We start from the raw sequence: 16,861 nt of genomic DNA, 5'->3' as shown, positions 1-16,861 counted from the left end.
CCAAATTGGGGAGAAAAATGGGAGAAAATTAAAAATAAATAAATAAAAGAAGAAAAAAAAAGAAATAGAGAGCATTTAGAAGAGTATTACTCTCGGGTAGTTTATGTTTTATATGCCTACCTATACTAACATTTTATAGTTAGGCATGAATGAACGTGTGTGAAAAATATAGGAATAGTTCACCCAAAAAATGTAAATTCTCTTCATTTACTCACCCTCATGTCATCCGATAACTTGTATGGCTTTTTTTCTTCTGCAGAACACAAACAAAGATTTTTTTTAAAAATATCTCAGCTCTGTTGGTCCTTAAAATGCAAACGAATGGGGGCCAGACCTTTATAGCTCCAAAAATCACATACAGGAAACATAAAAGTAATATGTATCTTCAGACACGATATGATAGTGTGGGTGAGAAAAGAACAATATTTACATTTACATTTACATTTATTCATTTGGCAGATGCTTTTATCCAAAGCGACTTACAAGAGAGGAAAACATAAGCGAATCATCTTAGGAGACAGTGGTATATAAAGTGCTGTATTACAAAGTATCACTAGCATCATAATAGTATTCAAAATAGAATAACGCGCCACAGAATGTTTTTATTTGTCTTTTTTTTTTTTTTTACTATAAAAATCTCTACATTCACTTTCACTTTCAGATGTGAAAGTGAAACTAAACAGGCACCAAATGTAACTTTTAGATGTAAAAGAGAAAGTGGAGATTAAACGACTTACATTTTGATCTTTTTCTCACCCACACCTAGCTTCTTTGAAGATATGGATATAACCACTTAAGTCATATGGATTACTTTTATGTTTCCTTAATGTTATTTTTGCAGCTTCAAAGTTTTGGTCACCATTCACATGCATTGTGTGGCCCTACAGAGCTGGGATATTTTCTAAAAATCGTTATTTGTGTTCTGATGGCATGTAAAGGATGAGGGAATTAACATTTTTGGGTGAATTATCCCTTTAAGTTCAACTGTTCAGCTCACGTTCAGAGTGATTATTCTCATTACTATATTACTTTTTGACCATTTACAATTTGCTTAATTTTCACTCTAATAGTTGAGGGAACTATTTTCAATGCTTATAAAACTAATGACGGCTGGCGTTGAGAAGAACGTTTTTTTTTTGTTAGCGTATTGTTTGGTCGGACATCTCGCTTCAGTGAACTGATAGAAAAAACGATTCACCAGTTCTTCGTCCGAGTCCGGAATGGCATACTATATTTAGTACTCTTACTATTTTTCCCATATACTTATATGACATATGTAGTAACAGTAGTATGGGTAGTATGCCATTCCAAACTCAGCAATTCTTTAATTTGGGAAACGGTTTGACCGAATCATTCAAAAGAACCGATTCAAAAGTATGACTCGTTGGTGCATAAGACATCACCAGGGTGAGGGCATCAGTGAGGCTGTGATGGCCTCTCGGAAGAACTGACACTCAGTTTGCATCAGAAATAGGGGAGAAATTACGAATCCTACTATGGTGAATGATTAGCTCATGAAAATTAATTAAGTCACTAGTTGTAGGGTTCGTTAATTGGCCAGTTCACCAGCACCCACTCTACTAGCGTCCGCCTCTCCGCCTATCAGACGAGGGTGAATCCAGCTTCTTGTTCTCCAGCATTCATCCTATCTGTTCCAGCCTGAGACACCTTTGTGTAAATGGCAGATGTTTTCATGTACTCACGAACTGGGGCTCCTCTAATTAAGCCAATACATTTAAAACATCAGCAACGATTACTATACACTAAATATAATATCTTGTAACGTCGGGCATGTAATTAATATTCATAAGCCTAGCCTTCGCCGTAGTAGGATTCATAAATTAGCGAGGGGGTGGATAGACAACGCTGACTTCCTGTATTTTCTTATAACGAATGAATATTTAACGCAAAATATAAGTGAGTGGGATATAATAGCGGGACGCCGTTGATGCCACCACTGTAAATACGGATTGTTTACAGCTGCCCTCGCATCCTTTCCTCCATCTCCTTTTCCTCTTTCCCACAGCGCCGGAGCGGTGGTCGTGGAGAGGCAGCGACTACAGCTGCTCCTGCTGACCGAAGATAGCGCTTGCAGAGCCGGCCACAGTCTTCGCATCACACCGGGCCCCTGGAGGCTACGACTCACAGCAGAGCAGGAAGAAAGCTTTTGATGCTATGTCATTGTGCATCGTTATCTTCTGTAAAAGAAGCATACATACTCTTCTGGATTTTTCTACCCTTTAAACTCCAGGTCTTTTTAAGATTTTGGATGTGCAGTTTCACATGATATGGCTGTTCTTAAACTAGTCGAGCAGGTATGTGGATTTTGGAATGTACTGTAAATTTTTTTATTCTTCCGCAAAGCCACTTACAGGAAGAGTTGAGATGGTTTATTGCACATTAAATAGCTTTTTCAATGCTTGTATAGAATTGAACATTTTATATGCTCCATTTATGCTTGCTACAAAAACGGCATGATGTATGTGCAGTGTATATGCATGCATGTTACAAATGCATGACAGCACATACAGTATCATAAAGGCTACACTGGCTGAAGAATGCTGTTCTTCCCGAGGGCTAAAAACAATAAAAACTTGAGCCATTTCGAGTCTTGAATGTAATGGGCTTCTGTTTGGGAAATGTTTAGAAGGAAATGTTCCACTTTTTCAGAGTATGATAAATGATCAGTGTTTTACCAACATTAGTGTAAGGGCTTAAAAACAAATCATTATCGTTAAGTGTGGTGATCTAAGTTAAGTAACACAAGAATTGTTTTTCAAATGTTTCGCAAGAAATAATTTCAAACAAACGTTTTTCAGTCTAATGCAAGAAAAATGATCTGCTCTCATCTAGACAGGACTAACATCCTGCTGTCTGCTGCGGTAGTGTGCTGTGATGATGCTGATGTTGATATGGCTCCTAAATCTAATCTACACACTGATCAAAGTTTTGAGATGAGAACAAATGCAAACCCAAATCCAAACAAGTCTATTCTCTGTCCTAACTAACTAGTATAAGTTGCCTACTGACAAATGGCTGAGCTCCACCCAGTTAAAGTCAAATTCCTTCTGTCACAAACATCACTATTTTTCCCTTATTTCTATCTTTTGTTGCCACAATAACAGTATTTTAGGTTCCAACAAACTTGTGTGTTTGCAACTTAGTTTTCTAGTTGACGTGTCAGTTGGTGGGCAACATGCAAAAGAGAGAGAATGTTTAGCTTTTGTGTTGTGATATCTGCCATAACCGTCATAAGATGCCCTCATGTCTAGATGTCATTGCAAATGTTTGAGGAAATTGTCCTTGCAACAAGGAACTTGATGTCTGTCAGAGGCCTAATGGACTTCATGTCAAAGTCATTCAGAAAAAGTTTTTCAGCTGTGAAACTATAGTTATTAGAGACTTAATATAAGTGATATAACCTGTGTCATGATTTTTGCATGAATGTTAAACAATGTTCGGAGTTAATCTCTATTAAAACGCATCTGTGTCTTGTGTCAATTTTACCACAGAACATAATTTTTTCTTGCAAACAAAACAAGTAAAAGTCGCATTTACCACAGAGAACGTACAATGAAAGTCTATGGGGAAAGCCATAGGGGTTTAAAAGTAGAAATGTGATGCTTGTATTTTTGGTAAAGCTCTTACGGTACGTCTTGTGGTTATACTTTAAAACTGTGTGTATTTGAATGTTTATTCGGTTGCAATGTTTTGCCTTTATAAATGCATTACTGTAAACACGTTTTGTGTTTGTTTTTACAAACTGATTAATGATTCCAAAGTATTTTCTGCTGTAATCAACAGCATTCAGGTGCTGTACTTGTATTGAACCTGTAACATTCTAAAAAGTTGTGTTTTGAGCGTCGTTAATGTTTATGGTAATTTTGGTCTTCTGTACAGTTTGATATCTACACTTTGCCCTGAAGAGGAAAGGAACAGGAAGTTGTTAAATCTCAACATTCCCCCTCTAATGCTTTTTTGTAGTATCAGAGGGTTACATGACACAAGTGTGTTTACGGGTTATACATCAGTCCATAAGTTAGTTTAGTTATTTAGGATACTTCATGACATATGTATATCGTCATTTTTCTTTTTACACTTTTCACAAATGTATTTATTTATTAATTAGGTCGAATATTTAAGGTAATATTTTAAAACATATTTTAGCGAGGTAAATTACACATGATTGTGAAGTTACGCACAAATCTAATGAAGTTACAGTGACGAATAGCACTATAAGGTCACATTTCAGCACTGTCACACGGACAGCGACTCTCTTAAGTAGCACTTAAAGCACGTCCTGGCATGTTCATGTTAAGTGCACTTTTGGAAAACGCACGTAAAAAATAACAAACATTCGTAAAATTGCTCGTAGAAAAGGCTCTTAACCGCTAAGATCGATCGTTATTGGGAAACGCAGCCCTGGCTATTCTCCATTGACCTCTCTCCTGGTCACTGGAAGGTTCTTGTTTTTGGCACCATTCTGAGTAAACTCTAGAGACTGTTGTGCGTGAAAATCCCAGATCAGCAGTAACAAGTCACGGTCCATTTTGATGGTTGATGTGAACATTAACTGAAGCTCCTGACCTGTATCTGAATGATTTATGCATGCACTGCTGCCACACAATTGGCTGATTAGATAATCGCATGAATAAGTAGGTGTACAGGTGTTCCTAATAAAGTGCTTAGTGAGTGTACCCGGATAGCTTAGCTCAGATAATTTGATCTTGGAAGAACATGATGATATGTTCAAGTTGATATTGAAATCTCTGATATATGATTGCAGACTTCTTACAGATTTTGGCAAATCTAAGCAGTTTGAAACATTGAGACTTTGAAACTCAACAGGAGAGACATGAGATATAACTGGGATATTTTTTTGTCAGGAGAAAAATAAAAGAAGCAGGAGACGTGGGATAAAAAAAGTCTCCATTTGCTCTTTTTACACTTTTCCATGCCTCTCTATAGAGCACCTTTGAAAATCAAAGTTTAGTTTCTTATTAAAATATCCAGAATAGTATTTTGTAGTGTCGTTGAAATGCTGTGTGTCAATGGAAACATTGAACAGGACACACAACTTCATAAAACTCAACATGACCCCCATATCAGGCAGTTTGTTCTTTGCCAAATGAAAACCTCTCCGACATGAAAACAGTCACAAGAAACCAGATTTCAATTTCACAGTTCATTTATTGTGAGGAATCAGCAGTTCCTCATTTTAGCCCCCTGAATATTGAGGAGTTTGACGGCTTTGTTTTGAAGAAGACACAAGAAGTTTGCATTGCTCCAGTTGCCAAAAGTAAAGAAGCTTCACCCTCATTGGCTAAGAAGGAGTTTGGCTTACTCCAATTGGCCCTTTGAGGCAGACAAGCAGACAAGGAGTGGGGGAAGGCTGTGTTATGCATATCAACAATGGCCTCAGTGTTTGAGTGTTTGGCTTTGGCATGGAGCAGTGCTGGGAGGTCGGGGAATGTCCTCATTTGTTATTAACCACATTCAGATCCCTACTTGTGCCAGTGCTCCGCAACCTCGTCCCCAAGCCATGCTGTGCCATTACACAGACAGCACTGTTGTCACGCTGCACTTACACCAGCTGTTGTGTTCTCTTTTGTAAACGAAGAGCTGAGTGGTTGTATATTTTATATATTTTTTGAGCAGCCTTAACCTGGCTGTGTAAAAACACCAATAGATGCAGTGTTCTCTCAAGTGTCTGCAACTGGCTTTTGTCAAAATTCTGGTGGTTCGCTGGTAGGGGACTTAAAGTAATTATGATATGATATCCCCAAGGAAAATGTTATTTTGCTCAGAGGTTGCAATTTTAAAACTCACAAAACATAATGGAGTTCTCATTTATAAATTAATTCCTTCTATCAAGTTTGTCTCAGATGTTTCTCCTATAGAGCTATATGGATATACTCTCAGTCCTTTATAAGGAACACTATGGTCCTAATTAATTGCCAAACGTGTTCTTCTGCTGTTGTAGCCCATTCGCCTCAAGGTTCGAGGTGTTGTGCATTCTTATATGCTATTCTGCTCGCTACAATTATACAGAGTGGTTATCTGAGTTATCATACCCTTTCTGTCAGCTCGAACCAATCTGGGCCTCGTTTCCCAAAAGCATCGTAACTTAAGTAGTACTTGAAAATGCCTGTAGATTAACGAGTGCTCTGGAGTAATCGTACAGCGCTAAGAACATTGTAAGCATATAGACTTATTTAGGCACCTGCAGGACAATCACGAAATTACACTTCATACAATTTAAATACTAATAGCTACACTTTATGCTGAGACTTTAATATCAGGTTATATGTTTTATTTATTTTTATTTTAACAGAGAAGTCTAATAATAATAATAACAATAATAATAATAATAATGAAATGCACAAAATAGATAGTCTAAATGGATGAATAGTTTAATTAGTAAACAAATAAAGTAATTTGTGTGGACTAGCTGGACTACATGTTATAACAACAAAGTGGTGGCATTATTTGATGCAGACAACTGTATAAATTAATATTAGAGAGAGAAGAAAAAAGTCATTAACTTGCTGCCGTGCATGAAAATCGTCCATATATATTTGCTCATCATCCTACATTTACATTTATTCATATGGCAGATGCTTTTATCCTCATCCACTGTTCCTCTCTGACACCCAAATGCTCTCTCGCCAGCACTCAAGTTGTGTAGCACCGGACATGCAGCATTGCTGTCACCGTTATCACTTTTGGGAGTAAAGAGCAGACCTCCGCTTTATTGGTGAATGTCCCTTATTTTGAGCTCCGCGATAACACACAGGCCTAATATTCAATGAATGCTTGTAATTAGCAGGATCATACACAGGGCCTCCACTGTCTTCACTAATCCTGGAAGATTTTATATCGAGAGGAATTTGTGAAAATGAAATATTACAAATGCACACCTGATTAAGCAGATTGTGTAAAAGAAAAAGATCATTATACACAACATTAATTTATTTGTTAATTAGGTCATATATTTAGCAAATAAATTACAAATGATTGTAAATTTACACACAAATCTAATGAAGTTACAGTGACGAACAGCACATAAGGTCACATTTCAGCACTGTCACATGGACAGCGACTCTTTTAAAGCACGTCCTGGCACGTTCATGTTAAGTGCAGTTTTGGGAAATGCATGTAAAAAACGAATGTTCTTAAAATTGCTTATAGAAAATGCTCTTAAACGCTAACCGTTATTGGGAAACGAGCCCTGGCCATTCTCCATTGACCTCTCTCATCAACAAGGCATTTAAGTCCGCAGAACTGCTGCTCACTGGATGTTTCTTTTTGTTTTGTTTTTTAATTTATATTTTTTAATTTTATTCTCTTTTCTCCCCAATTTTGGAATGCCCAATTCCCACTACTTACTAGGTCCTCGTGGTGGCGCGGTGTAAGGGGGTTTAGAGGAAAGGAGGAGGCGAGAACCGGCTTGACAACTTAAATAACAATTTATTAAACAAAAACCCAACCAAAAACACACAACTAAAAACACAGCACAGCTGTCTGTAATTCTCTCTCCCTCTCGAACTGTCGTCCCCGGCCACCTTTATCCCTCGCGCGCCCCATCAGGCTGATTGGGGACCGGGTGTGTCTCATTCCAACCCGGCCCCTAACTCCTCGGCTCTACACTCCTCCCGGCGTTGCCACAGGCCGGGGAGCCCCCGGCATGACGTACATCCCCCCCACCCTTCCTCTCCGGGTGGGGGGGCGTGCCTTTTGCCCCGACTGCCGGCGGGTCCTCCCCGCCTTCCTCGACCTGGGAGGAGAAAAAACAACAACACAAAATGGCGAGGGAAAGGCCAACACGGAGCGACAGAGAGAGAGAGAGGAGAGAGAGAAAAAAAAAAAACCTCACCGGTTCTCTGATGCGCCGTCGCGTGGTCCTCGATCACTACTCCACCCTCTCAGGCGGACTGCAGCCGCTCCTCCCCGGGCGGACCGGAGTCAGACCTCCGACCCCCAGCGGACAGAACGCCCCTCCGCGTTCCCGGCGTCCCGTGGGGACTCTCCTCCGCCCCTGGCAGCGGCCCTACCACTCCAGGCGGTCGGGGAGTCACTTCCCTCCTCCCCCCCGCGGACGGCGGTCTTCTCTCGACCCCTCCGCGTTCCCGGGGGACGGCAGGGCACTCCTCCGCCCCCGGCAGCGGCTCCCTCGCTCCAGGCGGTCGGGGAGTCCCGTCCCCACTCGCCTCGCGGACGGCGGCCGTTCCCCGCGTCCGGGTAGTCGGGCTACTCCGTACCCCGTCGGACGGCAGCGGCGCTCCCCTGGGTGGACGGCAGTGTCGAGGACTCTGCGACGGGAATCCCTCCTCCTTCCCGGGTTTCGGCACCAGTGTAAGGGGGTTCAGTGGAAAGGAGGAGGCGAGAACCGGCTTGACAACTTAAATAACAATTTATTAAACAAAAACCCAACCAAAAACACACAACTAAAAACACAGCACAGCTGTCTGTAATTCTCTCTCCCTCTCGAACTGTCGTCCCCGGCCACCTTTATCCCTCGCGCGCCCCATCAGGCTGATTGGGGACCGGGTGTGTCTCATTCCAACCCGGCCCCTAACTCCTCGGCTCTACACGCGGTTACTCACCTCAATCCGGGTGGCGGAGGACAAGTCTCAGTTGCCATCACTTCTGAGACAGTCAATTCGCACATCTTATCACATGGCTCGCAGTCCATGACACCGCGGAGACTCACAGCATGTGGAGATTCATGCTACTCTCCACGATCCACGCACAACTTACCACGTGCCCCATTGAGAGCGAGAACCACTTAATTGCGACCACGAGGAGGTCACCCCATGTGACTCTACCCTCCCTAGCAACTGGGCCAATTTGGTTGCTTAGGAGACCTGGCTGGAGTCACTCAGCACACCCTGGATTCGAACTCACGACTCCAGGGGTGGTAGTCAGCATCAATACTCGCTGAGCTACCCAGGCCCCTCACTGGATGTTTCTTGTTTTTGGCACCATTCTGAGTAAACTCTAGAGACTGTTGTGCATGAAAATCCCGAGATCAGCAGTTACAGAAATACTCCAGCCCGTCTGGCACCAACAATCATGTCACAGTCCAAATCACTGAGATCACATTTTTCCCCCATTTTGATGGTTGATGTGAACATTAACTGAAGCTCCTGACCTGTATCTGCATGACTTTATGCATGCACTGCTGCCACACAATTGGCTGATTAGATAATCGCATGAATAAGTAGGTGTACAGGTGTTCCTAATAAAGTGCTCAGTGAGTGTACCCGGATAGCTTAGCTCAGATAATTTGATCTTGGAAGGACATGATGATATGTTCAAGTTGATATTGAAATCTCTGACATTTGATTGCAGACTTTTTACAGATTTTGGCAAATCTAAGCAGTTTGAAACATTGTTGAGACTTTGAAACTCTACAGGAGAGACATGAGATATAACAAGGATCTTTTTCTCAGGAGAAAAATAAAAGAAGCAGGAGACATGGGAAAAAGTCTCCATTTGCTCTCCATTTAGTCTCTTTGTTGCCCAGGAGAAAACAATTATATTATGTGATATATTTTTTTTAGTTAATCAATTAGTCATCTGTCTTTGTAAAGCTGCATGAAATCATTCAGGCATTTGTTGCTTTTGAGAAATGAGTAACATAAATTGATTAACAGAAATGTTTGACAGCTTGTGGCAAACTGGCATAGCAGAGCTCATTTTTAATGGATGATGAAATGAGTTTGGAGTGAGTGGGTGAGAGATGGTCTGTTTCTACATCTGAAAATAGAACAGACCTCAACAACACACAATAAATGTTAATACTCCACACAGAGGGTTTGTTTGCATGCATGTGTGTTAAACAGAAAGACAATGAGTTTGTGTGATTACCTGTTGAGAACTACTAGCCTATGAGTTTAATAAGTACACAAAACTTTTATTTTGATTCCATGAGGTCTTTAACATAAACTCTTAAAGGTGCATTCAGTAATTTTTGTGTTTTAGTCGTGTTGGACTTGCATTGACACCTAGGGCCGTGGATGCAGCATCTTTTAAATGCAATTATTTTGAATTACCAAAGCCATTGTAGAAATTCACTATTAATAGTCAGCCATGAATAATTTAATCCATGAGTGAAAGTGTCCAATAACAGGGTGGTTACTGTGATTAAGTGAGTAGTATTTGTCTGGTCATGTGATCCTAACATGGCAGCCCCCATGAGGGGACCCTCTCCATGTAGGATAAAACAGCTTTTATAAGGTTACTGATATGACTGGAGTCTTCATCTCATGTGTGTAGTCAGGATTTTGCACATATGTTTCAAAATTACTAATATTTTGGAATATAACTTTTTTTAATGAGGAAAAAATTACTTAGTACCCCTTTAAGCCAAAGGAGATGCTATAACTGTCACACAAAGGCTGGTGCTCATAGTGTCTGATGCAAGCCAAAAAATCTTGAGAGCAAAGTGTATGAGTATCATGTAGCCTAGATTTAAATGTTAGTTTACATGTTGGTTTAAAGTGCATTCATGTTGCATAGCGGAAATGAAAATGCTTTCCACGCTTCCTCTGTGTCGATTCTGAGAAGGTGAAAAAAAAGCAACAGGAAGTGTGATGTGAGTGTACATTGCAGAGAGAGAGAGAGAGAGAGAGACACAGACACACACACACACACACACACACACACACACGTTGGTGCGGCATCCTTATGAGGACTCCCCATAGACATAATGATTTTTATACTTTACAAACTATAGTTTCTATCCCCTAACCCTACCCCTAAACCTAACCCTCACAAAAAACTTTCTGCATGTTTACATTTTCAAAATACATTATATAGATTCTATGCCCTAACCCTAAACCTAACCCTCACAAAAAACTTTCTGCATTTTTACATTTTCAAACAAACATTGTTTAGTATGTTTTTTTTAAGCAATTTGAATTATGGAGACACTAGAAATATCCTCATAAACCATATTTATAGCATAATACCCTTGTAATTACCAGTTTGTAATCTAAAAAATGTCCTCGTAAACCATCCAAACCCACCAACACACACACTTACGCAGGCACACAAGAAGTGTAGATGCAGCTAAGTTTATCTCTACCTTGCTGCAGTTGTGCTTCTTATCCTATGCATGTGTCTGATTGACTTTTTTTCATTGTGTCACCGTATTAATGCCTTTGGAACTCATTTGTCACTTAATTCAAGGAAATAGCTGGAAATGTAGGTTATAATTGGCTGTGTATTGTCCATGCAAATTTTGGATCAGTTTAGGCTTTAGTTGTTTCATGTAAAAGAATAGAGGATGATAATTACAAAAGGAAACATGACTTTAATGCAGCATTAGTGGTGCAAAACTTCCTTGTGGTCGCTTGTGTCTAGGTTTGGCCTCCAAGTAATGACAAAAACCAAATAAAGCACTTTTAGTTTGTATGTTTTTGATGACAGCTTCTCACTTCTGGATATGCAGTTTGCTATATGGCTTAATGTGCTTATTAAATGGCAACAGGCAGCTATTTAATTATGTAAGTATATAGTCTCTGTGCTGCGCACTTCACAGTAAATACATTCTCTGCTCTTTGTCATCTACAGTACACATTCTCAGAATATGTGTGATGTTTATGATGAGGTGTTATCAGTGTACGAGCGGCTGGCTTCACACATTCACATTAAAGCGCCCAGCACATGCAAACTGTATATTTATTTAATCAGATTTCAGCCTTTTGTGGTTTAATCATCATACTAGTGTCATGCTTTAACTTTGATTAATTGTGCATTCACACAGTAATGTTTGTCAAGCCGGAAATTAGAGGAAATGGATCTAAGAGCAGGCTTTTTAATATAAACTCAAAAACACAAGAAACACTAGAGACACTAGAAACAATAGAAACAAGATACACAGGACATTAAACAAACTGCTTCAGCTATAAAAAGACAAGAACTGACAAAGACAGAGCACAAGAGGGCATATATACACAAGTAATAACTAGGAAAACGAGACACACCTGGGAGCAATCATGGGGAACACAGAGAATAAGAATATAATACAAGAATTTCAAAATAAAAGACACACATGCGCCTAGCGCCATCTGACTGGATTCCGTGATTCCTAATCATAAGTCCCTAGTTATTGCTATGCAGTTGCTAGAATGTTGCTAGATGGTTGTGAGTATGTTCTGTGTGGGTGCTTATTAGCCCAAATTAAAAGAGCCCACCCCCAAGTCTCTGTGATATGCTAGTCCCTAAATGTGTTGTAGGGATGAACAATTTAGAAAAAAATCTAATTGCGTTTTAAAAAAAAATATTGCGATTGCGATTTGAACTGCAATATGTTTAGTAAAATTACAAAAAAATCTTAGTAAGTGTTTCCTTTTTATCAAAATTAAGTCATGTGCAAACATGCTCTACTGCCAATAGAAATACTGTTCAAGAAGGGGTGTTCACACTTGAGTCCTATAAAAAAGAACCAGGCTAAATAAATAAAAAATACAGTGAAATATAAAGGGAGGAAAAACAGATTCACATAATCTATTTTTGTCAACTTTCTGATAGGGTCTTGGCTAACATTACATTTGGAACCCACTATTAGGTTAAAAAATTATAATGGAAATATATTTTTGTGTAATATCAACAACAACAACAACTATTATTATTATTATTATTATTATTATTATTATTATTATTATTATAAAACAGTACCATATTCTTTTAATATTTTCTTCACTTGCATGCGGCATAGCTATGCAGGCCCTTATTTTGCCTTTTAATGCAGAGAAATGCTTTCATCCACTCTTCTGCCCACAAAAACCCGGTATTATGAAGTTACTTAGGTTTGGAAAGTTACTTTTAGCGGCCAAGCATATTTGAAATTAAACAAATGTGCAATTAGTGAATCTAGAGCACTGTAAATTTAACATGCTCAGCTCATTAGACTCACGCATGCTTTGAGGATGTGTAACACTACAGAGAACAGCACTGTGCATATACAGTAAGCACAGTGAGCTACACATGCAGACTATATATTTATTTTATTAAATCGCACACCTTTTCGGTATGATAATTGCAATACGTCTCATGAAAAGGATATATCCAAGGCACTCAGACTTAAGTTTAAAATTTAAGAAAGCCTTTATTAAACTATGGCCAAAATAATAAAAAACCACGAACCGATGCATTGCGGATAGAAAGCCTTCATCAGGGCGTGGGGGAAAAAACACTGAGAGTCCTTAAATAATGTGACTAATTTGTGTCATGTGACATTGTCACACAAAATGGCAAACATCAGTACCAACAAAAATCCATGAAAGGGAAATAGATACATAAATATATACAAGTCAGCAATTTCAAAAGAATCTGTAAACATCACAATATACGCAAGTACAGCTCAGTATGAACATTATAAGTAACATATTGAAATACAACCAAACCATTTACAAGTATGGTGAGAAATCTAATTCTCCATTGAAACCTGGGAATTGAGTAGCTTTCAATGTATATATAGATCCAAAAAGATTCCCTCTTCCCTCTATGTCATTTGTTAATTGTTCAGCCCTAGCCAGTTGTAAGTCCAGTCACTTTGAAAAGTAAAAGCACTCCTCTCCTCAACAAGTCATTCAAGCCCGTAGCACAAATGGGAACTGGGGTTTGTTGAAATTCCTAGCTTTAAGGACAGAAACGTACTTTACGCAAGCAAACGCAGAAGCGAGCCCTTGGCCAATGCTTTGCCAATGCGCAGATTGGGTACTCCAATTGAATGTGCTTAGTGTGCGTTCTCATGTTTCCGTGGCAGTAAAGAACCTTAGTACTTAAGAGGGCGATAGAGTTATCTACCAAATTATTTATTCAGGTAATTTGTTCTAAATATATTGGCTTACTTGCTCAGCAGTATTCTCCATCATGACAGTAGTGGACATACAAGAGAAAGCTCAGCGGACTGTTCACACTAATGTCCGCTATAGCAACCATTGCTGCAACATTGAGAATGCAATGTGTACTTGTGTTGTTATGTATTGCAATCTGCTAAATTTTGGAATACAACTACACCTGAACTCAAGCTTGTGTAGCCAAAAGCGCCTGCGTTCACATACTTGTGTAGAGTATGTTTCAGCCTTAAGTACCCGCAATAGTCATCGTGAAGATTCCTATAGGAAGCACTAGTAATAAAAACAAAGATAATGGCATTTTATGCTTTTATTCCTTAATACCATGTTAAAATAATATCTTGTTTTTCACAGCCACCCCTCATCCAAGCCATCTTTAACGGAGACCCTGATGAGATTCGTGTGCTCATATGTAAATCTGAAGACATCAATGCACTGGTATGAATCAGTTCCTTCTATGCTTTCTCTCACTTGACTACATGTCATCTCTTTGTTTCTTACAATTCGCTAGTTTTGAAATCCCATGGAGAACAGCCAAAGTTTAAAATACATTTGTTTCTGTAAAGGCGACTGAACACAATTGTTTTCATGTTTATTTATTCTGCTTGTCTGTCTGTGTCCGCCCTAATGGCTCAGTTAGCTTGCTGTCCGAATGTTTAATACAATGCTGATCTGAAGTCCAGTTTTGCATGTCATGAATTCAGGCTGCATGTGCAAACGGGTATAGACAATAGATATGTTGAGATGACTACTTCACCTCTAAGTGTGAGCACATTAGAGCACCCTGACAAGCCAATGTTCTTTTGTTCGCTCTTAATAAAGTATGGCATCTTGGATCACTTGCAATGACAGGCTATCAGCAACTTCCATTCAGAAGTGACCATTACTAAATTGACCAAACATTGATTTTGCTTAAACATCCTCTTCCCAAGTCAAGAAGTTACTATTACCATTGAACAATGGCTGCTGCTCAGTTTTGATCCACATTTTGAACTAAGGCTGTGCCAATACATGCAAATATTGATATATCATGATAATTTTTCTCATGATATTGAATTGATACTTTAGATCCATGTAACGATATTTATATTCAACTACTTTTGTATTCATATCATGTAAACACAAAACAAAGTTGGCACACTGTTACTTCCAAATCAATTTAATGAGCTCACCAATAGACAAAAACATGAGGTAGTAGTACATAACTGAAATTTACCCAAATGAATTGTTATTGATTTGTAATCTAATAAAATTATGATATTGTGATGTCTTGCAATATATTGAATCATGACATGTGTATTGCAATATGTATTGTATTGTGAGGTGCCAGGCAATACCCAGTCCTATTTGAACCTATGAAAACATTCGTTTATTATTAGCTTATTATTTATTATTTTGGATTTACTTTTTTTGAAGCCATTGTATAGTGGATTTACTTCGATGTTTAGTCTTTGTCCTGCAGCCTCACCCAAATTCTACTGAGCTTCAGCTGGCGCACACCCACCCTGACATTATCCTGTAGGATATCTTGATAAACCTGGGAATTAATTTTTCTGTCATTGGCAAGCTTTCCAGGCCCCAAAGCAGCAAAGCAGCCCCAAATCATGATGCTCCCTCCACTGTACTTCACAGTTGGGATGATGTTTTCATGTTGGTATGCGGTTTTTATGCCATATGTAGTGCTGCAAGTTCTTCCCAAACAATTCAACCTTAGTTTCATCAGTCCACATAACATTTTCCCAGTAGCAGTGTGGAGTGTCAAGGTGGTCTTTGGCAAACTTTAGGCTTGCAGCTATTTATTTATTGGAAAGCAGCAGCTTCCTTGCCTGTTCCTTGCTTCCTTGCTTGACACCATGCCTGTTTTTAATGTTTTCCATATAGTTGACTCATGAACAGAGATGTTAACCAGTTCCAATTATTCCTTCGAGTTTTTAGCTGTCACCCTAGGGTTCTTTTTTACCTCATTGAACATTCTGTGGTGTGCTCTTTGAGTCATCTTTGCTGGACGGCCACTTTTAGGGAGAGTAGCCACAGCACTAAATCATCTTCATTTATAGACAGTTTTTCTAACTATGGACAGATGAATATCTAAGCTCTTCGAGATAACTTTGCAACCCTTTCCAGGTTTATGCAAAGCAACAATTCTTGATCATAGGTCTTCAGAGATCTCTTTTCAGCAGATGCTTCTTCTGAATAGTAAACTCAAAATGTATGAGTGCTTTTTATAAGACAGAGTAGCTCTAACCCACACCTCCAATCTTGTTTCATTAATTGGAATCCAGGTTTGCCAAATCCTGACTCTAATTAGTTTTTGTTGACGTCATTAGCCTAGGAGTTCACATATTTTTTCCAAATGTTTGAATGATGAAGAAAAATACAGTAACAAGATCAAGATCAAACCAGATTTTGAGACAGATTTATACATAAATGCAGGTAATTTCTGAAGCGTTCACATACTTTTTCTTGCCATTGTAGTTGACTTTGAGACGTGAGCTTCTTGTACTTTTGTCTCTCTGTACTCATACCTGCTGTTGTCTTTGTCATTCTCTCTCAGGATACTGAGAAGCGTGCTCCCCTCCATGCAGCGGCCTTCCTCGGAGATGCTGAGATCACAGAGCTCCTCATTGTCTCAGGTACAACTTTCTCCCTCTGTCCATTCTTTCCCCACCTCCCTTTCATAGTCCATCAAAGTGATAGGTCCTGAAAAAAGTAATTATTTACTTACCCTCATGTTGTTCCAAACCTGAATTTTTTGTTTTTCTTTCATGGAACACAAAAGATAGTTTGCTGAATGCCTGAACGTGTTGGTCATTTATACTTTACGCTAAGGTTATTTTTGTTTTATGTCTTTTGTTTTACTTCTTCATTATTAGGGGCACGAGTCAATGCCAAAGACAACATGTGGTTGACTCCACTTCACAGGGCAGTGGCGTCTCGTAGTGAGGTGTGCTTACTTATTAAACTCATACAAACACACACACACACACACACAC

At 39.2% G+C, this 16,861-nt stretch overlaps 1 protein-coding gene across 3 annotated transcripts in view; it reads left to right on the top strand.

Annotated features, from left to right (window-relative positions):
- Positions 1-1,792: 1,792 nt before the first annotated feature.
- LOC127446895 (serine/threonine-protein phosphatase 6 regulatory ankyrin repeat subunit B-like) overlaps positions 1,793-16,861 on the top strand; it is a 52,754-nt gene continuing 37,685 nt past the window's right edge. The window contains exons 1-4 of one of the 3 annotated variants that reach the window (XM_051708210.1): positions 1,793-2,315; positions 14,223-14,306; positions 16,423-16,501; positions 16,742-16,812. In XM_051708210.1, coding sequence (XP_051564170.1) covers positions 2,289-2,315; positions 14,223-14,306; positions 16,423-16,501; positions 16,742-16,812 — 261 coding nt within the window. In that variant the 5' untranslated portion in view covers positions 1,793-2,288. The remainder of the gene's footprint in view (positions 2,316-14,222; positions 14,307-16,422; positions 16,502-16,741; positions 16,813-16,861) is intronic. The other 2 variants (XM_051708212.1, XM_051708211.1) reach the window with 2 other exon arrangements.

Source organism: Myxocyprinus asiaticus, chromosome 10, assembly GCF_019703515.2.
Source record: "Myxocyprinus asiaticus isolate MX2 ecotype Aquarium Trade chromosome 10, UBuf_Myxa_2, whole genome shotgun sequence".
Lineage (NCBI taxonomy): Eukaryota > Metazoa > Chordata > Actinopteri > Cypriniformes > Catostomidae > Myxocyprinus > Myxocyprinus asiaticus.
Note: the sequence above shows the minus strand (reverse complement) of the source record. Positions and strands in the feature narration are given on the sequence as shown.